Consider the following 25,390-nt stretch of genomic DNA (forward strand, 5'->3'; position numbering starts at 1 on the left):
TTGGACTCATCTATAAAGCTATGAAATGAAACTTAGCATTGGAACGTCTTGTTTCATTCCTGGTTTCAAAACTCTTTTAATAATGAGTCACTCTTAGTAATCACACGTTGAAACTTTGTACTGGGAATAGTCTTAGCCGCTACATAATTGTGAAGCATGTACTATACTTCCAAGCACGGAACAAGCTGTGGCAATTATAAGTATTGAAGAACGTACTATAATTATCATATTGTTTATTCAACTCATATAATATAAGATTAAAAATACTAAAAAGGTCATTTAATTAAATAGCTCTCTCTCTGCTTAATATTCAGTAGCATATTATTACCTAAATTTTACCATTTCACCGTTTGTAGTAATTACTCTTATTGTAATAGAACCACACTAGACTACACACAGTACCATATTATTACCTAAATTTTACCATTTCACCGTTAGTAATTACTCTTAGGGTCCGTTTGTTTGGCAGGAATTAGGCTGAATTGAAATTGTTTTCCTGGGCCGACCTGTTTGGCTCCGCATGGAATTGGAAATCGTCGTTCTAGCAATTTCTACGGGCTAATTTCCTTACCTGCGACACAATTCCAAGCCTAAAACGACGATAGTATTCCATTGTTGATCTGGATCTGGTGTTGTACTACTGGGCTTGGATTGTTCGTTGCGTTTTGTGATTGGTTAGGTATAAGTGGGAATTTATTCTGGCAATTTGATTTAATTTTATGGTTGCGGGAAGATGAGGCTTGCAGAGCTCAGGGAGGCAGCAAAAGCCACGCGATTTGGCAGTTTAGTGCCAATTATCGGATCGGACTTCGTGCGTGAGGTGTCTCAGGCACCATCAGATATCTGGGTTATCCAAACAGGATATGGAATTTAATTCATGGAGAAGAATTCTATCAACACCTAAATTAAAAAAAATTGAATTGAATCAAATTCTGAGAAATTCTGAGTAATTCATTTTTTATGGAATTCAATGTCTAGAATGTAATTCCTAGAATGGGTTTCAATTCCTGCGAAACAAACGGGCCCTTATTGTAATAGAACCACACTAGACTACACAGCATGGTATTGAAGTTTGCCACGATACGATTGTTTGTTGGAGGTGCAACTTCACCTTTTCTTCTACCTCTCTCTATCTACCATTGACTACCATCCACTACTTTGGTGGACTACAATCTCACCTTCCATTCTCCCCTCATTCCCTTAGTCTAATCACGTTTCTCCACTTTAGCTTATCATCATCGCACATAATAAGTCTACATAACAAATTGATCTTCGGAGTTCCACTATGGCGACACAGAAAGGGACAAAGGCCAAATGAAAAAAAGAAAAGTATTCATTGATTCTAAAGCCAATGTATTTGACATTACAAACAGAGGGTCTTGCATTGTTCACTAAATCACCTTTTTCTCAAGGTTTTGCTAGTTGTAAATCATAAGATCTATAAAATACTCATAGAAAAAAAAGATGAAATATACCTTAGCTCCCCTGGCAGATCCAGAAAAAAAAGAGATGAAATATACCTTAGCTCCACTGGCGGATCCAGAACCAAAGCGCAGGGGCCCGCTAGGCTCATCTTCTTCAACCCCTAGCTCTTTACATAAATGCATCCCTGGTTGAAATTTTAAATTTTAAGAGGGCTTTCATGGTCCTAGCCCTTTGTACGAGCCGTTCAATCAGCCCACCTAAGCCCACCTAAACGGGGCTCACTCTCATCTCAGTACCTCTCTCAACCCTAAGCAAAGAACTAAGGTCCTGTTTGGAGTCGCTTTTCTGGAACTCGCTTATCTGACAAGCAAGCTTATCTGATAAGCCTGCTGCCTGGATAAGCTGTTGTCTGAATAAGCAGGGTGTTTGGCAATCCTGATTATTTTGGGTCGATTGTCTGTCCAGGTTGGTAAATTGACCTGAATGCCCCTACCCCCAGAGATCAGCACCTTCCAATCAAGTTTCATACAGTAACAATTGGGACTAACAACACTGCGCACAAGTATATTTGTGTTTACCAGATTTAGTTGTACCATTCAGTAACTTGTGTGATAAAGAGATCATCAACGTCACATGTTAAAGATCAAACCACATTCCTGCACTCCCAGCTAGGAGGCGCACGCACAGCAGCGGCCGTGTCGCAGGCGGCTCTGGCGTCCGGCGGCGGGGGCGGTGTCCGGCGGCGGGGCGGCACCCAGCCGGCGGGGGCGTCCGGCGGCGGGGCGGCGCCCAGGCGGCAGGACAGTCCGGCGCGCGGGGCCGGATCCCAGGCGGCGGAGCGGCGGACGCGGCGCCCAGGCGGGGACGTCCGGCGGCGGGGTCGGCGACCAGGCGGCCCGCGGCGGGGGCGGCGCCCAGGCCCGCGGCAGGGGCCTGGCAGGGGCGGCCGGCGGAGGTAGGGAGGCGGGCCGGGCGACCCGAGCGGCGGCGGCGGGATCTGGAGCGGCGGCGGCGGGATCTGGAGCGGCGGCGGTTGCGGGAGGAGCGGCGGCGGTCGCCTGGAGGCGTTGCGCGAGGGTACCGGGGGAAAATAAGCTCCGCTTGCGGGAGAAGCGTCTCCAGACCCGCGTAGGAGATAAGCCCGGTCCTAGTTCAATTTCAGATTTTCCCCTAAGCGGCTTACGTGATAAGCGGGGAATAAGCGAGGCGTTTGGGTGGGCTTATCGCTTATTTTCACCAATAAGCGGGAAATAAGCGACTCCAAACAGGGCCTAAAATAGAGGAAGGAAAAGAACCTCAAGAAATCCCCAACCCAAGCCTCACATCACTAGAGAACCCGGGTGTTTCACCAAGGACGCGAGGAAGTTCGACTTCAAGTTTATCCACCTCTCCCCAAGCAAGTGCATCATAGTATGTTAATACTATTTTGAGAAATCATATTAGAGCATCTCCAGCCATCCCCCAATAAATATTTTTAAATAACTAGTTAGTAAGAATATCCTAATATTCATTTGATTGTCATTGGAAGAGTTGCTTTTGCAGTCTTCTAATAATCCCATTCCAATCCAACTATCATATTGGGAGAGTCACAACTTCTCTTCTATTTAGAGAGAGTTGAGGTGAATTATTAGTTTGTCCCGATAATTATTGGGAAAAGAAAAATGTAAGGGAGTATGCATGTGCACTATTTTTTCATCAATTCTCCTAACATGATGGTTGGATTGGGAACGGGGATACGCTGAAGACGCTCTTATAACCTCGTACTCTCATACTTTTAGTATTATTATAAGAAACATATAACTCAATGAAAAATTTTGATTCAAAGTTTATTTCGAGAACATTGCCAAGAGCCTATCATGAAATGGTATAACGCTCTCATAACCTCGTACTCTCGTACTTTCAGTATTATTATAAGAAACATAAAACTCAATGAAAAATCCTGATTCAAAGTTTGATTCAAAGTTTATTTCGAGAATATTGCCAAGAGCCTATCAAAAATGGTACTACTTCTGTGAGCATAAGTGCTTCTACAAGCTAAGATCAAATGCATGATTGTAGGCAAAGTGAATAGTAGCACAATTTTAGCCTAATATAAGTTAATTGAAAGAATAAATATGTTTGTTGTATGTGAAAGTGGAAAATCCTAACTGTGGATAAGGGTACCCATGGATCCCCACCGACCAAGATACTGGTCGGCCCTGACAAGTGGGCCCGCCTGACCATGCCATGTAGGTCAAGGTATAAAGATATGTGGAGCACAAGTCTGGAGGCCGAACGAATGGACTCTACCCGGATATTATGGGATACTTGTTGTAAACCGACTCAGATTGCTTTCCATGTAATAACCGACTAGGATTAGATCCTATCCGATTGTAACCCTAGGCTGTCAGCCTATATAAGGCAAGTAGGGGTGCTCCCGAGGGTAACTCATCCCACGTGCGATGAGCAATCAATCCACATGACGTAAGGGTATTACTCTTCGGATGTTCGAACCTGTCTAAACCTTGCGCCCCTATGTTACCACTCGAGTTCTTGGTCTCACGATTTCCCCGCCTACAAATCTACTGCCTGGGTAACCCTGGTGGACTGCCGGTCACTGAATCCGACACTAACATTATTGCAAGACGTTGGGGTAGATAATGAAGGTCAGCTTAGTGAATATTCCCTCTGTTCCAAATTAGAAGTCATTACAACTTTCATGTAAAGTTAAAACATTTCAAATTTAACCAAATTTATATAATATACAAAATAAATATTATTAGATTCTTTATTAAATATATATTTATTTGGTGCTAAAAATTTTATAATATTCTCTATAATTTTGATCAAATATAAAAAGATTTGAAAAAAAAAGTTGGAACGAACTGCGATTCGGAACGGAGGGAATACTTAGTACTGCCGAGGAGTGAGACGATCGGACGGATCACCTAGCGCCAGCGGCCAAGCCAGGTCCCGGATTTCAACGCGCGGCCCGCGCGCGTCCACCGTCCTTTGTACGAGTATCTTCGGTCTTCCCGATCCGCCCGAAATCGAAAGCGAGAAAAAACAAAACAAAACGGCCTCCCTTGCCGCCGGCGACCGCCGCCATGGACGACGCCGCGAAGGCGGAGAGGGACCCAGCGTGGTGGGGCCGCCGCGCGTGGTCGCTCCTCTCGGCCGTCCGCGCGCGGGCGCCGCTGGTGCAGTGCATCACCAACCTCGTCTCCATGGACATCGCCGCCAACGCGCTCCTTGCCGCGGGGGCGTCCCCGGCGATGGTCCACTCCCTCCGCGAGGTGCCCGACTTCACCCCGCGCTGCGACGCCGTGTACGTCAACGTCGGCACGCTCTCCGAGGACTGGCTCCCCTCGATGCGCGCCGCGGCCTCGTCCGGCCGGCCCTGGGTGCTCGACCCCGTCGCCGCCGCCGCCTCCGGGTTCCGGATGGAGGCCTGCCTCGAGCTCCTCGCGCTCCGCCCCGCCGTCGTCAGGGGGAACGCCTCCGAGATCCTCGCGGTCGCCGACTGCTCGGTAGCCGCCTCGTCCAACTTCAAGGTACCTTCTCTATTCGTACCATTCTTCTGTTCTTTCTTCAGTTCAGTATCCAATCAATGATAAGAGAAAGATGGGGAGTACATTAGCTGAAATAAATCTTTTTTTTGAAATGGAATTAACTGAAATAAATCTCGCTGCAACTTTTAGAGTTAAAACCCTGCATAAACTTTGTTACTGCGCTCCTTTTCTCTGTTTTTATTTGATCCATTATAATCCAAATCCAAGCATGGAGGAAGAAAAATCCCAGCTGAGTTAGATGGATGGATTGCTTGCTTGCTTGCTTGTGAATGCCACTGTCTGGGACTAGGATAGTCAGTAAACAGTAGTTAACTGAAATGAATTGGACTCTTGCTTATTCATCACGTTCCCAAAATATAGAACTATAAACAGGCTTTTTTGTTTTTTAGCCTTTTTTGCGAAAGATTCTCACAAATACGCCCCTGACGGAACCAATTCCAAAAATGGACCCTTAGCTTGGCGCCATCCACGCTGGCGCCAAGCTTACACGTCTCGGCGCCAGCCATCCTGGCGCCAAGGTCCATGTGCAGCTGCTGACGCGGATGTCGATGTGGCGGGGGCTTGGCGCCATCCATGATGGTGCCAAACCATGGCGCCGTGGATCTTGGCCCCAAGCTTGACGCCGTAGGCTTTGGCGCCGAGCAATTTACCCCATGCCTCCTTGCGTTTCGAACGAAACAAGTATAATTATTCCGAAGAGTGTGCAACAAACTATGCTCTAGTTCAACTGGTTAGGACGTGGGCTTCTTATCCCAAAGACCTGAGTTCAAACCTTATGTTGAATCTTTTTTTCTACATTTTATTTTCAGGTCTTTGGGATAAGAAGCCCACGTCCTAACCAGTTGAACTAGAGCGTAGTTTGTTGCACACTTCTCGGAATAATTATACTTGTTTCGTTCGAAACGCCAGGAGGCATGGGGTAAATTGCTTGGCGCCAAGATCCACGGCGCCAAGGCTTGGCGCCATCATGGATGGCGCCACGTCGGCATCCGCGTTAGCAGCTGCGCATGGACCTTGGCGCCAAGCTAAGGGTCCATTTTTGAAATTGGTTCCGCCAGGGGCGTATTTGTGAGAATCTTTCGCAAAAATGGCTAAAAAACAAAAAAGACGGAACTATAAACCGTTGCTCCTCTCCTACTGTTCCATTGGCTGATCTTATCCACATGGTTGTTTATTCGTTGTTTTTCACTTTTCACATTCAGAATGCTATCTGAAGTGGCCTATGCTAATTGCTAAACATGTGTACTTGTGTAGTCTGATAAATGTTATGAAGTATCATTTCTAAATCCTACCTTGACCAATCTAGAAAGGAGAAAGTGATTATCCAATCTGAATTCAAAATAATAAAAAGCTAGTTTGTTTGGATTCTCAGATTATAATCTCGATAGTGGGTGGGTTAGAAAGGTAAAATGACTACAATACCCTTGGCTCATTCACCTTTCTAAAAGTTGGAGGTGGCAAAATCGTAATTTGTCATCCAAGAATCCCAAAAAAAGCTAGGGAAGAGGAGATATGGATTATGGGTGGAGATTCTAGAATCCTACACCACAATCTAGTTTGTTTGGTTCAGATTTTGATTTTTTTAATTCTGGATTATAGAATCCTTTGGATCCAAACGCCCCCTTAGTTTAGACCTTTTTAGGATCCCAGGAATATATGTAGATCCTTCACTCTGTTATGTGCAGATTAGCAACGCACATACCATTACCAGTATATTTTTTTCCATCTTGTTGCCATCGGAATCAATTTCTGATCAGATCAAATTGCAGGGCGCCGACAGTTCACATGAGTCTGTGGACGCCCTTGACGCAGCAAAAGCATTAGCACTGTCCAGCGGTTCTGTCGTTGCGGTATCTGGAGCTGTTGATTTCATCACCAACGGGGAGCAGGTTGTCGGAGCAAGTAACGGTGTACCCATGATGCAGAAGATCACAGCAACAGGGTGCGCCGTGACCGCCCTCATTGCAGCTTTTGTTGCCATCGAACCTTCAGATGCTCTTGTTGCGGCAGCATGCGCTCTTGCCATCTTTGGCCTGGCGGGAGAGATCGGGATGGAGTCATCCAAGGGCCCTGCCTCTCTCAGGATGCACCTCATTGACACTCTCTACTGCCTCGATGAGGAAACAGTTACCTCTCGAGTCAAGATTGCTCTACGACCATGATATACACGCCTGCCATGGCCACCACTAGGTAAACGCAGAGTTGTTGGAATAATGAGCAGGTTGAGTTTGATTTCTGTCTTCACAAACCATGAATCCGTGATATGAAGCAAATCGGTCAATTGGTCGTTGGCTCGTTGCTCGTCCATGTAAACCATATAAACACTCTTGTGATCGGGACTGTATTTCGTGCTTCAGCTGCAGGGTTTTAGTAGAATACAATATCACTGGATGCTGTTCTGTTTGTTTGTTGCTGTTGGTATGTGAGGAAGTTTGTTCTTGACAAGTCAAAAACGAAAATGTATCACCGGATGTGTGTTTTGTTTGCTTGTCGCTTGCCTTTAAGCCTGTTGGAGTGGGCGACAGTTAATTAAATAAGTGTCTGTAACAGGCTACAAACAACATTGTTGAGATGGCCGAGTTGGTCTAAGGCGCCAGATTAAGGTTCTGGTCCGAAAGGGCGTGGGTTCAAATCCCACTCTCAACACATTATTTTTTTATTTTTCCTTGCTGATTTTGGTTGTATATTCCGGTATTCCCACGCAAATGTGGAATCCCGTCTTTTCCCTAGCCATGTTTCCTTCAGCGTTTTGCTTGCGGCGAACTTTTTTTTTTGAACGAATGCTGCGGCAATTTTTTTTGAACGAACGTTGCGGCAATTATTGCGTCTGTGGCATCAGCTGCAGCTGTACAGCTTAGCTGTTCGGCTGCAGGTCTATAGCAAGCTGCATCACTGAATGAATATGGCTGGAGCTTCTGGCAGCTGGCTACAAGTGCTGTAGTAGCTGCAGCAGCTTCAGCTTCAGCATAGCCACAGCCATCACAACCGAACCTCTATTTCTCTGCGTACTTCGTTATAGTTCGGTGAACAAGAAATCATCTGAAACAGGGCTTAGTAGAACGCATGCCGGGCCCAGCCCAACTAGGACAGGAATGGGCTGAGATCGAATGAAGTCAAGCTTAGCATGATGTTCCTTCCAACTCTACAAATTCAGAAGCATTGCCAGTGACAAAACGGTTATGATTCGCATACATCTTGCTATCTAGTTATTACTACTACTGATCGATGACTTGCCTCGAAAGTTCCAAGCTGATATAATCTGTGTCCATCTAATTACCGCCTCCAATATAATTGGCAGCTAGTATATCTTGAGTCGATCACCAGCTGCATCAGCAAGCTCCACGTCAACATATATATGATATGATCCCTTTCTCCTAATAGTAGGAGGAGCTCTTGTGGATGGTGAGAATGGTGAGCATGAGCATGACAAGGTTGGCGAAGGCGGCGAGCAGGGAGACGATGACGGCGGCCATGGCGCGCTCGCAGAAGGCGCCGTAGACGTTGCAGACCTTGGCCCAGCGCACGTGCGAGTTGCCGCGCTCCCCGAGGATGCCGAACTCCGCGGCCGCCCCCACCGCCGAGAAGAGCAGCGCCAGCGCCAGCAGGTCCCCCACCATCACCGGCACCACCGCGCCGCGCCGCCGGCACGTCGCCAGCGCCAACGCCGAGAAGACGCACACCATCGCGTTCGCCACCACGAAGTACCTGCATATATGGTATGTGTGCGTGCAGGAACCGCGCGCGTGGCATCAGTCCTCTGTTGTGTGTTCACTGAGTTCAGGTGAATTCCGTCATCAAGAAAAATGAAAAAAAAAAGTAAAGGTGCTTGTACTGTCGCTGGCTGTGACTGGTGAGTGAAAACGAGAGATGTTTTTCTGTTTTTCACGAAAACGAGAGATGCATTCGTTGTATCGATCGTGGTAGATCTATCTCGGTTTCAGACTCGATCGACATTTATCTGAACCGTCACGATTCCCTGAATCAGCTAGTGTTTCTTTAGCAGATCCCCTGCTAATCCGAGTGAACTTTCAAATATTTGTCCCACATTCTAGTCGTTGCTAGTCGTGGCATCTGATGCATTATTATCTTCGGGTGCGTTCGACAGATCTTTCAGAGCTGATTCTCTGCTGAATCCAGCAGGAGCTCTACCAAATAATTTTTCGGAGAGAAGTGATTCTCTACTGATTCTGTGAATTGATTCTCTAAAAGATTTTTCGGAGAGAAGTGATTCTCTACTGATTCTGTGAATTGATTCTCTAAAATGAACAAACACGTTGGGAGTTGAAAAGGTAACTTCTTCTAATTTTGTGGAGTAATTCTCTATCCAAATTTTAAAAGTTTATGTTAGAGAATCAAATAAAATCACTTTCAGCCAGAATCACTTGTACCAAAGAATCAGCTATAAAAAATCAGCTTCCGTAAAAATAAGTACCAAACAGACCCTCCTTTGCGTGCACATCTCGGTTTTCACCGTTTTCACCTCGATCTATCGTGGCTAATCGATCTTTGCGCGGGATGCCGGAGAGGTCTTTTCGTTTTCGCGGCTAATAGCACCCGGTGGAGGAAACAGAGCATCGCCCATCGATCAAGTCCAGCCCAGATCCGCAGCACCTCCTCACACACGCAACCGCACGGCTGATCGAAACGAAGGCCATGTTTAGTTCACTTCAAAATCCTAACTTTGGCACTATGCAAAAAGAAGATTCCCCATTACATCAAACTTGCAGTACATGCATGGAGTACTGAATGTAGACGAAATCAAAAACTAATTGCACAGTTTTGTTGTACTTTGCGAGACGAATCTTTTGAGCCTAATTAGTCAATATTTGAACAATAATTTACAAATACAAACGAAACGTTACAGTGTTGCTACAGGAATTTTGATTGCCCAAAGTTGAGCAACTAAACAAGGCCGAAATGAGGTGGCCCATCAAGAGCGATCCCCAAATGTGAAATCTCTATCCGATCCGCCGTATCCGTTTCCAACTTTTTGTAAAGGCCGAACCGGTGGTCGCTCGGAGCTCATCAGGAATTCGTTCTGGATCACCCACTGCACGTGGGGCCCCAGGCCCCCTAGTTCCCACGCAGATGATGATGGGTCGGTGCCGGGGTTGAGAGCGAGATATCGATGGATCCATCCATCACCACGCATCAGCTCACGGCTATATCTTGGGGCCAATAATGGTACGGACAAGCCACGTGGTGCGCTGAAAGCGCCACGCATCCCCGTCGCTCGCCAGGTCATATACGCTCGTCCGCCATCGAGATTGCTCGCTGGCCACATACTCCGTATAGGTGGAGAGTGTGGTCATATTAATTTTTAGCTAGGCCATCTAGAGAGACTGGATGACGTACGCATGCGCCCATTGACTAGTGGTAGATAAGTGTAACCTCTCACGCTACTGATAAGTTCAGCTCTGTCTATACCAAACTCTTAGCCCGATCGAGAGAGTTTCACCACCAACTCCGCGAGGCCTAAGATTGTTACCGCCTCTAGATCCTTATATACTGATTTAATCGATGTTTTATGATTCATTTAAGTAAAGTGGATCACGATAAATTTCCAAATAATGGAATACATTAACCATGTACGGCTACTAGTACTTGGTGACACACCATGCTACTCGATCTAGCTTCATTCTCTACCAACCAACTAATGCTTATACAAAATTCAAACCTACTTTATGTTCCGACCAAGTAAATCCAGTTGCCTGGATAAAGTAACGTTTCAGAATTCAATTTTGTCGCGGCACCCTTATCTACACTACCAAAGTGGTATAGTACACACCAAAGTTTCTTTTTAGGTAGGGGAAAGAGAAACAATCTATTCTCCGCTTGTTTTGCACGTACGTGGAATCAAAGGACCAGCGACAATTTGAGTGGAGCTAGGCCAGTGGCTGGCGGTGGGCGAGCAGGGGATGGGAATTGGATCACGCATTCGCGCGCCGATCGCCGTCGCGAAAGCATTTTGTTTGTCTGTTCCTTCCTTCCTTCCTTCCTCGCCTGGTCCATCCCTAGGTACTGTAGCTAGCTAGAGATGTCGACGGGATGTGTATTCTCAGAAGAAGATATGCACGTACCCGTGCATGCTAGAAATAGGGGAGGACACGTATGGAACACCATGATCGGCGGTGAAAGTCCTCGAGCCCTTATGCTGGTGTGCGGAGTATATGCACTGGCTCTTATCTGGAACCTACTGCGCCCATATATACGTCTCTCTCTATATCTATATAATTGTAGTTGTATATCTCGATCTTTCTCTAGGAATTGAAGGACGACGTATATTTAAATGCAGCAGCAGCAAGCGTAGAGACCGGACAGATGCAGTGTGGCAGGATGTGTGACATACTCACATGTGGATATGCGGGGGGCAGAGACAAGCTATTTGGTTTCAAATTGGGGAAGTGCATGCACCAGAAATAATTTTGGGTTACTATACTGATGAAAAGGAGTAACATTATTGATAAGACGTACTACATAATAATTATCGACCCACGCATTTTCGAGTACGAGGCATCCTTAATTACATTCTTAATAATTTAACTTGTCCTGTATAATGAGTGGGTGTGTCACTAGCTAGCTAGCCTGGGGTTGCATATCACGACGATAAAAAAAACACTCTAAACCGGATAAAAGGAAAAAAAAAGGAAAGATAAAAAAAGATCGACCGGACGAGCTGCAGTTTAAGAAATTGAGGAGTGTGGCCCCAAAGCCAGCAAGATAGCGCTACGAGGACAAAGAGATGAGCAAGCAGCTAGCGGTGGAGATAGAGAGCGAGCGAGCGGGGAGCTCCGAGACTTACACGAAAGCGGAGGAGTAGGACCACTTGGCGGTGACGGGCACCTCCAGCGGCGGCAGCGTGTCGGCGAGCGTGATCTGGATGGTCCTCGTCTGCCGGTCCACGCCCATCACCACCGCGGCCACCAGCGTCGCCGCCAGCACGAACGCGCGCAGCGCCACGCCGCACGCGTCCACCGGCGCTCCCCTGCCGCCAGCCGCGGGGGCGCTCACCACGCCGCCCATGTAGCCGCCGGCCCGGCGGCTGCTGCCGTCAAAGCCCCCGGCCGCCACGCCGTTGAACCCGGGCTTCACGCGCGACGTCTCCATGACCGGCCGGCCGGCGGTTCTCCTCGCTCGATCGGCCCTGGGTAGGCGGGCGGGGCGAGGCGCGTGCGCGCGGTCTGTGGCAGGGGAGCGTGGTGTGGGCTGGTGAGGAAGGCGAGGTAGTAGAGGAGTGCTGTTGGGTACGGTTGGTCGCATCGTACGTGGGGTATTTATGGCGGAAAAGGGTGGTGGGGGGTTCGGCACGATGGACACGGTTCGCACTCGCTGGTTTCGCAAAATGAAAGAGTGAGATGCTGGATGGGTTGGTTCCTTTATTTCTTTCCTACTCCATTTCAAATTATTTCCTACTTCATTTCAAATTGTAGATCGTCTTGGTTTCGAGAATTCTATACGACGCTTGAGCATTTCATCCCAGTACTCTTTGTCTCCTGTCCGATCAGCCAGCACTCGATTTATCTACTCTCTGATGTACCCGGTTCTGCTCTGTTGGTTGCTTTGTTTATTGTTTTCTGTTAGTTGCTTTGTTTGTTGTTTTCGTTGACAAATGGGCCAGCTTGTCATAGAGACTGTGTTTTGAATTTTTGGTAACCGAAGCCATTTCTTATCCCTCGCCAACAACTTTTCCTCTTCCGCTTTTCATTTCTGTCTTACGAGCCTGTTCTTTCTCGAGCTCTCCTCCCAGGTAGGTGATAGTGTTAGGGTTTATCGATTTCGATCGATTTTTCATTTCCCTTGTTGAGTTTCCCCAATTCGTGCCTAGTAAATGAGTTCCGCATGCTCTGTTTAGTTTGGGTTCTGGATTTTGAACCTGTTTTGTGGATGATTCGAACCCCAGTCAGGAATTAGTTTGATGTTCTTCTTGTTAAGTTCAGTGGTTAGGAGTCGATTCGGTAGGCAACATCTCTCATGATTCATGGATCTATTTCTTCAGTTGTGGATTCACATGTTTTTGCTATCCCTTTGGGGTGGTGCGTCATTTTTTGATTGATGATTTAGGGGGTGTTTGGATACACCCTGCTAAACTTTAGCACATGTCACATAGAATGTTTGGATACTAATTAGGAGTATTAAACATAGTCTAATTACAAAACTAATTCCACATATGGAGTCTAATTCGCGAGACGAATCTATTAAGCCTAATTAGTCCATGATTTGATAATGTGGTGCTACAGTAACCATTTGCTAATGATGGATTAATTAGCTTTAATAGATTCGTCTTGCGAATTAGACTCCATCTGTGCAATTAGTTTTATAATTCGCTCATGTTTAGTCCTTCTAATTAGCATCCGAACATCCGATGTGACCCTGCTAAAGTTTAGCACCTCGTATCCAAACACCCTCTTAATCATCTTGAGGGTTTTGCCTACTGAATTTGTTTAGTTATTCAACAATTTTCCATTTATGTAGGATTTGATGTTTAGATGCGTACTCTTTGCTGATTCGTTTGCTTGTAGATGATTTTGGATCTGTGTGCTATAAAAGCCTGAAATGATTTGGGTCAAGTAGATTTATAACTGGTTGGTACATGCTTAGGTTTGTGATTGTGCGTATGCTATGATTTTTTAAATTCAGTGTGAAATAATTATTGTATGCCTCAAGATTTTATCGTTTAAAACTATCATTGCAATTTTATATGCTTTGATTTTGCCTAACTTGTATTTGCTAATAGACATTTTAATCAGGTTACTTGTCGTTATAGTTCATTCTATTTTTTGCTTTACATATTGTGCAGTAAGGTGCATTATACATTTTCCTTGCAAAATTGGTGTATAGTATACTACCCTTGGCTGCTGTATGCAACAACTTATGCTGTGATTCTTGTATTATTTAACTGATTAAGTTTCCCATGCATTCTCTTTTTGATATTTTCAATTACATGTCCAAATGCAATTCCTAGTTATGTATTTTGTTTAAATGGGCTGTTTTTAATTTCAGATGGTCTGGAAACACTCTTCTCATGTAGTTGATTTAACTAGTGGGAATCTGAAGACCCTGAGGAGTGAGGATGTACAATGTTCACAGTTACCAAGTATTTATTTCTGATACGCCTTACTTCTGACAATGAAATTCAGTCTGATGTCTGTATGTTATCCCCATGTTGTTTAATATTGATGTTTTTGCATTTTATTTCTAAAGTTTTCAAGTGCTTATTGTGATATTTCATGTTTACTCTGCCCATGTCATTTTCATGCTGAAATGAAGTCGTCCTCTTCTTCTGGTAATCTCCTAGAATCATATGCTTGAAATGCTAGTAATCCTTATTTTATCCTTACTTTTGCTCTGAAATCTCCTAAAACTAAGGATGTGTATGGTCTTGTTGCACTCTGCAAATTCAAGACCAGATTATGATTTGTTTTAATATACATAGCACCAGTACTATAATTATATCACATTTGCTAGTGTAATTTTTAGATCCAACTAATGTAAATTTAAATAATAGATATGTATTTGGTAAATTATACATGGTAACAACTATTTTGATGCTCTTATTGTGAATTACTTATATGTTCTATCAAAAGCCCATTATATCCTCCTAGTAAAAACATATATTGACTATACATCATGTTAAATTCTTCTCCTCCGACTTATGGTTTTTTTTATCATTGAAACATCACCTCGGTTACTTTGGTGACAAATATCCTGCAAAATAGTATCTTAACCAATGTTGCTGATGATCTATTTGTGATTTCCATTGATCTAATGCTCTGGCTAGTTTTATGTCCTGCTTTTAGTTTTCTTTTTGGGTGATTCAGCAGGATGTGTTTAATGGACATGCAGTTCATGTATGCTATCATGCTCTTGCAAGATATGCACTAGTATAGAGTTATTCTTAGTGTTGGTTTTCAGAATTTGAACCGCAGAGATGCTCATTTTAATCAGCATGGTACAATCATCTTTATTAAATTAAGTAAGGTGCATGCATGCATTGTTGGCAAATTAAGTTTCATGCAGCTTAGAATAGATCTAGAATTTTGTGCTCATGTATTGCAGAATGTTTTATTTTCTTAGCTAGTTTTAACTAGTGATTCCAGATGTTTAGTATGTTTTAATCCATATTTGTTGTTTTGCAGAAAAGAATATGTACACACACAATAGATCCACATGAGTTGATTCCATATTTGTTATCTATGAGATCCATGGTGTTTTGATAGAAGAAAGCAATGGGAATAAAATGTGCCCTACTCTTACATCAAACGAGGTATTTTGCCCTAGGTCTCTTTTGATGGAGACCTTTTTCCCCTCTCTGCCCTGTGTCTTCTTGGATCTTCATCGTGGTTTCTTCTTTTTAGATTTTCCTTTTGGAGGAGGAGACGTGCTCCCTTAGAGCTTCTCTTCTTATTGCCTGCTTTGCTTCTGATCTTCGATAAATTTCTCCTATTAGGATACTTTTCATTCTATTATGTCAGTTTATTGACAAATTTCTCTTCTTAGGATGTTTTGTTGAACGTTAGGATGCTTGTTTTTTAGAACTTTCATTTGTATCAGATTATTTCACCTGATTGTCTACTATTCATTGTCATAAAAATATTTTTTAACCTATTCACGCTATTCTCTATACAGGTTACGACTTTGCTTTTCAACCATGTTCGAGTCAGCAAGTATGCATTCCAAGGTGTATGTTCTAAATATTAATGTTCAATCTATTTATTGCAAACTATTTTGTAGTGTATATGCACATTTTCTTTTGCACATTCAGATATAGATAACTATGTTCAACTAATTCTGGAGTATACTCTAACTATATTGAACATAATGCACCTGTAAAGTTAATGATTTCTTGTGGTAGTTTACCTGATGCAGTTTTGATATATTCAACTTACATCTTCACATATGGATGGTGATTTGATTAACTGTACAATCATTTAATATTTTTTTTACAGTAACTGATGGGATGTAAATTCAATGATTGCTTCATGTATACAGTTGTTTCATTGTGTATATAAACATATGATTTTTATGGGGATTTAGTTAGCCCTGGTTAAATAGTTTTTGCTCTGAAGAACTCTCTCTAGTGTCCTCTGTAACCATACTAAAATATCTTATATCATTTGCTTTCATATCAACTTATCTGGGTGTTTCAACTCACCCAACAATTTATATGTAGTTCTCGAAGCTTTAGTAAAATTCTAATTAATCTGTTCCATTTGATGCTATCCGAGGGTTTTCACTCACTCCAAAAATTAATCTGTGCATCTGGCTTTCTTAGAAAAAAAATTGGGTTCCTGCTCGATATATTGTTTATCTATTCCATTTGATGTTATCTGAGGGTTTTCACTCACCCCAATTTTTACTCACTCAGAAACTTATTCTGTTGATCTGGAATTTATAGTATAATATCTAATTATTTTCTCATCTGTTAAATATGGAAGATACCTTTTTTTAATTGGTTGATCTTGGTCACATTTGTTAATCTCCATATGTAGGTATCAATTGATTTTGTTTAGGACACAAATATATTTATTTTTGCTAATAATAGTATGTCCGCTGTGTAACTGATCCTAATAATTTATGGTTATCTGCATTGATTAACCATATTTTTGGCAACTAAGTTGCTAATTTGTCTCATGTAGGCTAGGTTACAAGATAGTTTTATTCATATTACAATAGCCTATGACATGTAAATTCAGTGAGTCTATAATGTATTTTTTTTATCTTTTTCTTATTTGCAGGTGTCTTCTGCTATAAAGATTTCAAGAACTGTTTGTTGACAGCACTGAATGGATCAGTTTGATTTTATTTGGCTTGTCATGTGATATGTAGTTCTGTTGCTTGCTACATCAAGCTAGTTGAAGACTGCATATATGCTTCTTTTGCTCAGGTAAGGACTTGATCTATTTAATATTATGTCAAATATAAATCCGTCCAAAACTCTATTGTGTTACCACTAAATCTTGTATTTTTTGTTGACCTTGTTGTTTGGTATATATGAAAAAGCTTATTAAAGCTCAAATTATTATAGCAATTGAATCTCATTAGGAGCTTTTAGTTATAGCCACTTGATCCAAATCCAATGGTAAAAAAAATTAGAGTGTTGGGACATTCCAAAATACTCTATCTACAACACAGAAAAAATCGAGTGTTTTGGGGGACTCCGGCACTCGAGCGCCAGTTCCTCCCAAAACACTCGAGCGGGAGGTAGAGAGTCCCTTTGGTTTTTGTAGGTATTATCTAGACATAATAATATCTATGAATCTAGGAAACTCAAAACGGCCTACAATTTGGAACCGAGGGAACACAAATTTCGAACGGGTTTACCTCTTTCTCTTGTGAATTTAATTTATCAGCATTTGAGAAACCTATGGCAATTCCCATCTTAAGTAAACAAAAATCAGAAAACTTCAATATAATGAGAATTTTCCAATTATTTTATCATAAAAATTATTTTGTTCAAAAGCTTGCAGGGCACTGCACTGCCATTTAAGGAGAATAGCAGGTGAGTTTTCTACATTAGTCTATTATGTAAAAAGGCACTTATAGCTAGGTGTGTCAAAAAAGCTCAAAGCTTGTGAATCGATCGTGTTCGACTTGTTTTAGGCTTGGTTCGAGATTGACTCGATTTCTAAACGAGCCAAGCTCAAACCTAACTCAAAGCTCATGAGCTTTTCGAGCTCTAGATCGAAAAGCTCGAGTAAGCTCGTGCACTACAATTGGCCATGACCTATGAGGTGTATATACACATATACTCTAATTTTTTTTGCCTAATTATACTGTGCAAATCTCAATGTCTATAAGTAATGTAATGACTCTAGTCCAATTTCTATATAGACTTTGCTGAACTTTGTTTATGAATGATATAAATCTCAAGGCTTGTGAATTGCTTGTGGTCAACTCGCTATAAGCTCGACTCGAGATCAGCTCGAATCATAAACGAGCCAAGCTTGAGCCTAGTTCTAAGCTCGGATGGTTTTAAGGCTCGGCTCGGACTCAATGCTCTAACAAGCTCAATCTTGAGGTGATGAGCTCACTCGAGCTCAGCTCGTTTACAACCCTACTTATAGCGCTCACATACTCAACAATAAAATGTAGTTCTAACATTAAAACTAAAAAAGCTCTAGGCTTCCACAAGCCAACCATCATAACAACATCTCCGCCTTGAATTCGTTTAGCACCTGCGCCGGTAGCATACTCTTTTGCTAAAAAATCCGTTGGTTTTGCTCTTTCCATATGTTCCAAGCGGTATAGATCAAGATTGAAGCCTTCAGTTTTCTTTGATTCTTTGGCAAGTTGATAAGCGAGATTTCCACCGGTGTTCAATTTACATATCATGAGCAGGCACCTCTACCATTCCATCAGACTATGTACTAACCTTATCCCAGACTTTAGATGAGAATGGGCATGAAAGAACAAGGTGTGGAACCAATTCTTCTTCTTGGTTGCATACACTACAAGAAATGTGCCGATCTATGATGAAAATTTTATGACACATTTATTCTCGTCATAGATCTATGATGTTTCTAGCTAAAAATATCATAAAGTTTCACATCCGAGCAAATTTAGTGACAAAGTTACGGAACATCATAAAAGTTGCCACTGTAGCTAAAAAGAAATCGTCACTCGCTATTACATGGTGGTTTTGTGATGATATAAGGTCCGCAAAAACATCATGAACCAACCAGGGTCCCACATGTAAGTTTAAGCTGATATATAGGGGGGGTAAATTAAAATGGAAAACGTGCTCCTCCTGTGGGTCGAACCCATTACCGATCAAATGGGAAGTCTTTACTGCAATCGAGTCCCACATGTAAGGTAAGTTTCAGGTGAGTGTGATAGTTGGTGGCAGAAAAGCCCGCGCTGTAGCCAAAAAATAGTTAACCGCTGCCGCGCTCCCGTGATAGGGGAAAAAGAAGAACAGAGAGAAGGTAGCCAGGACGGTGCACTCCGGCGGAGATCTGTAGGTCCCCGCGGTGGCTGAATCCTACGGTAATACAAATCTGGAGCTCCCTGCTACAACACGTCAATCTAGTTAGTAATTTTGAGTTGAATTCGCCAAAATTTCATTTCGCATTAAGCTCTTTTGATGTAAGGCACTTCCAACCTGCTACTTGATTCAAAAGCTAAACAATGAGCATTTGGCAGATGGATAGACATTGGATACACGGTTGCCAACTATTTACTCCCGAGTATGAGAAAGGGGGCAATGTTTTCATGGAATTTGTTAAGAGTAGATACTCTGACGATGAACAAATACTATGCCCGTGTTGTGGATGCCTGAATCAGTCTAGATGTATTGTAGAAGTGGTGAACATGCACTTACTTAGAACTGGGATGGCAAGCACCTAAACTTGGTGGATCCATCATGGAGAAACATTCGAAGATAGGGTTCAGGAAAATAAAAATATGCATGATAATGGGGTTCAGAAAAATGCAATTCTGTAGGATGATGGGGTTAAGGAAATTGCAATTCTACTGGATGAGGTTGTTAAGGATAATGCAATTCTGCAGGAAGATGATGATCGGGAAATGGTTTAGGAAAATCGACACATATCAGGTATGGAGAAGGATGCAGGCACAGAAGATGGATTTCCTGAAATGATAGCTGACATGTGCGATGCTAAAGAGTTTGAAGGGATAATATTAGAATGTATAAAGGATCATTTAAAACATAAGGTGCCACCGGGATCTACATATACACAATTTACATTTGTTGTGAAGTTACTTTATATCAAGTCTTTCTATTGGATCAGCAATGTCGCATTCAATGTGATTCTGAAGGTATTATTTATTGCTTTCCCAAAAGCATGTGTTCTGACATCTTACGATGAGGAAATGAAGTACATATGTGCCATGGGACTTGGCTATAAATCTATTCGTGTTTTCAAGAATAATTGTGTATTGTTTCGCAAGACGCTAGTGAAACATGATGTGTGCCCAGTGTGTTGTCAAGCGGATTTAAGACAGAAAGATGCAGACACCAAGAAGCGCATTTCTCAGAAGGTATGGAAGCATTTTCCACTGGTTTCAATGATGATGAGGATGTTTATTTCATCAAAAACCGCAAAGGATGCACAATGGCACAAGTTGAAGCAAAAACCGGTGGACAATGTGCTTAGCCATCCAGCTGATGGTGAGGCATGGAAAGACTTTGATAAAAATTGGCCGGAATTTGCAAAAGATACTAGGAACATTAGACTTGGCCTTGCAACCGATGGTTTCAATCCATTTGGCAACATGACAACCTCTATAGTATGTGGCTAGTATATGTTGTGCCATATAACATGCCACCATGGGTATGCATGGAAGAATCAAACTTCATGATGTCATTATTGATCCCTGGGCCGAGTTCTCCATCAAAGGATTTTGATGTCTTCTTGCAACCTCTTGTAGATGAGCTATTGGACCTTTGGAAGGGTGTCGATGCATACGATGCTTGTAGTCATCAATCCTTTAAACTGCATGTTGCGGTTATATGGTGCATAAATGATTATCCAGCATTGAGCACATTGGTGGGATGAGTCACGAAAGGTTATTATGTTTGTGTTCATTGTGACAAGGATCCTTGCTCAAGGAGATTGAAGAACAAGATATGTTGTATTGGCCATCACCGTTTCCTTCCAAGTGGCTATCCATGGAGAAGAAAGAAAGTAGAGTTTGATGGTAATACTGAAAACCGAGAGAGGCTAGAGCAATTTGCTATTGAGGAGCTTCAGTAGAAAATGGAGAAGGTTAAAGATGTTAAACCAGGAAAACCTCCTCAAGGTCAGAAAAGGAAGCGGGAACCCGGACAGTGTTGGAGCTGAAGGGTTTGTTTGTTTGACTGGCCGTATTGGACAACTCTGAAGCTGCCACATAATCTTGATGTCCTGTACATTGAGAAAAACATATGCGAAAACCGTATTGGAACATTTCTTAAAATTGCTTGGAATACAAAGGACACGATTAATGCTAGGATTGATTTGAAAGAGATGGGGATTAGACCACATCTACACATGCTGAATACTACGGAAGGAGGGTCATGCAAAATGCTAGAAGCTCCATATACAATGGGTAAAAACAAACAGAAGGGGCGTTCTATGATTTTATAAGCAGGTGAAGTTCCCAGATGGATTTGCTTCTAACTTATGAAGATGTAGTGCCACTGATGGATGCAAACTCCAAAGACTGAAAACTCATGATTGTCATATCCTAGTCCGAAGGATTTTGCTTGCTTCACTTCGTGGTTTAATGGATAAAGAGACATATTAAGCTATTTTGAAATTAGGAAACTTCTTTTGGCAACTATGTTGCAAAACTCTGAAGTTGGATGTTTTGAAGAAATTAAAAATAAATATATCCCAATAATTTTGTGCAAGCTTGAGAAAATTTTTCCTCCTGCCTTCTTTGATGTTATGGTGCACTTGGCTGTCCATTTGCCTGAGGAAGCAATCCTAAGAGGCCAAGTACAATATGGATGGATGTATTGCATATTGAAGCGTTTCGTGAGAAACATGGCTAGACCTAAAGGATCTATTGTAGAAGCATATGTTGCTAATGAGTGCTTGAAATTTTGTGAAGACTTTGTTTTTTAATGAGTGCCTGAAACGACTTATCTTATTTCCAGCACAATGTTGATGTACTTGGAGCAGCGAAGACTTCGTTCCTTGATTTGGATTACAACAAGCTGGTTTGGTATGTCCTAAACAATTGCAAAGAGGTTGAGCCATATATAGGGTACATAATCCGTCATGCAATTATTGTATTGCAATTATTTCAGTCTAATTTTCATATGGATGCATTTTTGTAGGATATACAAGGATCAATTAAAAGAGGAAGGTGTGTCGGACCAGGTTATTGACTATAGAATTCAGAAAGAATTTGCCTGATGGTTTAAATCTCATGTAAGTTTTCTAATTTTTGAGAACAAACTTATATTAGCTGGCGAGAAGCTATATATAAAACTATAGTTTTGTTGTATAGATTGAAAAGATGCCTGAAGAAGAGGTCTCCGAGGATCTATATGCATTATCAGCTTTATCAGACAAGCGAGAAAGAAAATATTCAGCATGTCTTGTTGGCCATGTTCGGTACCACACACATGGCCGAGAGGAAAATATGAAGACACAGAACAGTGGGATTGTGGCTGCAGGCTTTTCTAACAGTGAGCCATTTGGTTTTTTTATGGTTGTCTAAAAGAAATTATTAAGCTGCGGTATAACTCATCAGGGCGTGGTATAAATCGAACTGTTGTATTATTCCACTGTGATTGGTATGATCTGGGAGGGACCAAGAGGGAACCGAGCATCAATACTGGAAGGTAATGGTACAAAAGTGATCCCTACATTTTTGTTGAACAAGAAATGAATGTGTTCTACTTGCTAGACACCCTACAAGACCCATGGAGAGTGGTGCAAAGATTTGAGCATAGGTATTTGTGGAGCTTTAATGAAAATGAGCAGGACATAGCTCCCAGTGCATGGTACTTGCATATCAAGATGATGAAATTGAAGAATGTGTTGATGACGATATTGGTGGTGATGGTATTGGTGATGGTTCGAAGGCTCCGATGCCTATTACTGACGAGGAGGAGTGGATTGTCATTTGAGCGGATCAAGTTTCTTCCATTCGCTAGCAAAGCTTGGATGATTTGGACATATTCAATTCTGACGATGAGGAGGAGGACGAAACTATCTAGCAATACCATGATGAAGATAAAAATCCTATACCTGACAATGATGAGGACTGGGAAGTGAAATCAGTTAATGTTTTAGTCGATCAGATCTGAACTCATTTGTTATATAGGATATGAACCGATATGTGCATGTAGATCCAGTTCAATGTATTGTAAAACTCCGGAACATCCTGTGACGTTTTTCAAAATCTTCGAACACCCATTTGGCTGGCTATTTATCTGGTTTGGTGTATTGTCAAACATTGAAATATCCTGTGATGTCTTCAAAATCTTTGAACGCCCATTTGGCTAACTGTTTATCTGGTTATGTGTATTGTCAAACACTGGAACATCCTATGATGTCTTTCAAAATCTTCGAATGCCCATTTGGCTGGCTGTTTATCTGGTTTGGTGTATTGTCAAACACCAAAACATCCTTATGCAAGAACAAGGTTGGGTAGGAAACTTCTACCCATCTTCTTGTTTGGGTGCGCACTATACCTTTATGACTTTATCCAATGCCGTGTCACTAATGCTGACCCGCCGTTCCCCATTTACCGCAAGGTCGCTTGTGGCGCCCACCCTTGATAGAGTTTAGCCGCTGCCTCCCGCTGCAGCTGCCCGCCACTATGGCCGTGCTCTGCCACTACCGCAATCTGCCGCCGCTTGCCTCGATTTCATAGGTATTCGTCGTTGAAAGGGGGATTCATTGATTTTTTTGAGATCATTGCGGTAGCTAATTCAGGAAAGATCTTGCAAATGGGCTGAGATGGGGTCAAGAGAAATGGAGAATAATGTAGTTTCACTTGTCCTTGAGAATATTTGGTTGCAAGTGAAATAACACAAAAGGATGAAGAAAGCACCCTCTAGGGATCCAGAAAACATGCTTTTGAGTAATGGGAGGTTGCCAGGTGGACATCCCATTGATTGAAGGGCACACAAACTATCACAACCACCTCAATCCACCAAATATGGTACAAAACTGCCATTGGGACCCACCAGGCAGTCACCCGGAGAAAGGCGGTTGCGAGGAGGGCCCACAGGGGGTCGGCTGAACCATGCTGGAATTCTTCTGGCCATTTCTCCTTTTCACAAAAAGTTCTGAAAATGAAACTATTTTGATTTCGTTTGAAAATTCTTTTGAGTCCTTTTCTAGAACAAATTTGGCCAAACTTTCCTTGCATGATTTCACATGATTACAAGGAAGTTTGTACAAAAGGGGGCAGCAATGAAGACCTACTACGTGCCGGTCGAATCTCTAATTCGATCGTGTTCATCACATTTATGTCTAACTTGCCTCAACAACTTCTAGTTGTTACCCCCGGTCATCATCTGATCATTTGTTCTCCTAAGCTCTTTAGGGAGTAAAGGGGGAGAAGAGTCTTGCTCAACCATGGCATTCGCTCCTCCCCTGAATTGGCTCTTAGGATCTTTCAACCAATTTCACATAGGAGAAAGGAGTAAGGAAACTCTCTTCCTCCATTTGTTTTTTTGTTGTGGGTTTGAACTCAGGGGAAGCAACGACTTGGAGAAAATTCATTTTCCCTCTTGGATGCTGCCCTGTGCTTCCGTGCTCTTGCGTTGCAAGTATGGGCATCCAGCTTGTCAAGTCCACTGCAACAACAGCGGCTGGAGGAGCAAAAAGCTTACTTTCGTTGGATGAGGTACAACCCCAACCAGCAGCAGTGAGCCTGAAGCTAGTTTGGGGGAGGACCCCCACAGGAGAGGTAACTTGTATCTTTATCGCTTTCAAAAAATGCATGATAAAAATAAATAAAAATCTGAAAAATTAAAAAAAGACCAAAAATATTTACCGCTTTTCCTATGCATGGTAAGAATGTTCTATTCTCTATGGTTGAAATGATGAATAGTTGCTCTGTTTATTTCATCTCATGTGTCTCGTTACAACTTAGTATCCTACCCATGTTTTTGAGTTTGTTGGCTTGCATGATCAAACCTTAGCTTGAAACTTGTGGGTAGTAAAAAGCATGATCTATGTCTAGGTTGTTGTGAGATATGATATGGTAGAATAGAGCTGCTATGATCTTGTTCTATGTGACGCTTGAAATCCATAGTTTTATTTTTGAAAATGCTAAAATGATAAGTTCCTCAATGATGAGAAATTCCTATCCAAGGCCATATGTTGATCCTATTACATAACTTCCCCATATGCAGCTTGTTCTCTCATTGAGCTTTGTCAAATTGTTGTGATGCTTAGTGAGAAACTTGTCATACTTCCATGATCAAGATCACGTACACGCCACCACCATATGCTAAGCTTCTACACTGGAAGATAGCAATCATCATTTCATCCATCCACAAAATAAAGCTCCATGTTGTTTTATGACCTCTCTCCCCAAAGTTATCCTTGCAAAAGAGGCTTGGGCTATGCAAAAAGAAATAAAGTACATACTCATGAAAGCATGATGAAAAAAAGAGAGAAAAAGAAAAGATAGCCCATGTCTCCAAAAAGACAAAAAAAGTAAAGGAGAGAGAAGGATCATTCAAAAAAGAGTCCATATACCATCCACTACATACACCATCCACACACATGCACATCTTGATCAGGTTGTATGACTTGCTTCTCCAAAGAATCCAATCTTTGACTTAGCAATAAATGAGAGACAGGTATGGCTTCATTCTTCCCTACCTACAGCTCCACAAATAAGCCTATTAGGAGTAGGTTGTGAAAGAAAGGTAATCCCATGCCTTGATGAGGAATCATACACATTGAGCGATCCGAGTTTATCATTTGAGGAACTTT

General features: G+C 42.4%; 2 protein-coding genes, 1 long non-coding RNA gene and 1 other non-coding gene across 4 annotated transcripts; 3 read left to right on the plus strand and 1 right to left on the minus strand.

Annotated features, from left to right (window-relative positions):
• Positions 1–4,434: 4,434 nt before the first annotated feature.
• On the plus strand, positions 4,435–7,380 carry LOC117856908 (hydroxyethylthiazole kinase). The gene is made up of 2 exons (XM_034739343.2): positions 4,435–4,958; positions 6,746–7,380. Exons 1-2 carry the CDS (start codon positions 4,512–4,514, stop codon positions 7,136–7,138), a joined length of 840 nt encoding a protein of 279 aa, XP_034595234.1. The 5' UTR covers positions 4,435–4,511; the 3' UTR covers positions 7,139–7,380.
• A 161-nt stretch (positions 7,381–7,541) lies between these two features.
• On the plus strand, positions 7,542–7,622 carry TRNAL-AAG (transfer RNA leucine (anticodon AAG)). Its single transcript has one exon. It is a non-coding gene; the product is annotated as a tRNA-Leu (tRNA).
• A 452-nt stretch (positions 7,623–8,074) lies between these two features.
• On the minus strand, positions 8,075–12,315 carry LOC117856909 (CASP-like protein 1E1). Its single transcript, XM_034739344.2, has 2 exons — positions 11,779–12,315; positions 8,075–8,681 (listed from the first exon to the last, which is right to left on the minus strand). Exons 1-2 carry the CDS (start codon positions 12,234–12,236, stop codon positions 8,351–8,353), a joined length of 789 nt encoding a protein of 262 aa, XP_034595235.1. The 5' UTR covers positions 12,237–12,315; the 3' UTR covers positions 8,075–8,350.
• On the plus strand, positions 12,209–17,702 carry LOC117856910 (uncharacterized). Its single transcript, XR_004640675.2, has 5 exons — positions 12,209–12,342; positions 13,977–14,070; positions 15,113–15,240; positions 15,603–15,654; positions 16,712–17,702. It is a non-coding gene; the product is annotated as an uncharacterized lncRNA (long non-coding RNA).
• Positions 17,703–25,390: the final 7,688 nt, after the last annotated feature.

This window comes from Setaria viridis, chromosome 5 (assembly GCF_005286985.2).
Source record: "Setaria viridis chromosome 5, Setaria_viridis_v4.0, whole genome shotgun sequence".
Taxonomy (NCBI): Eukaryota; Viridiplantae; Streptophyta; class Magnoliopsida; order Poales; family Poaceae; genus Setaria; species Setaria viridis.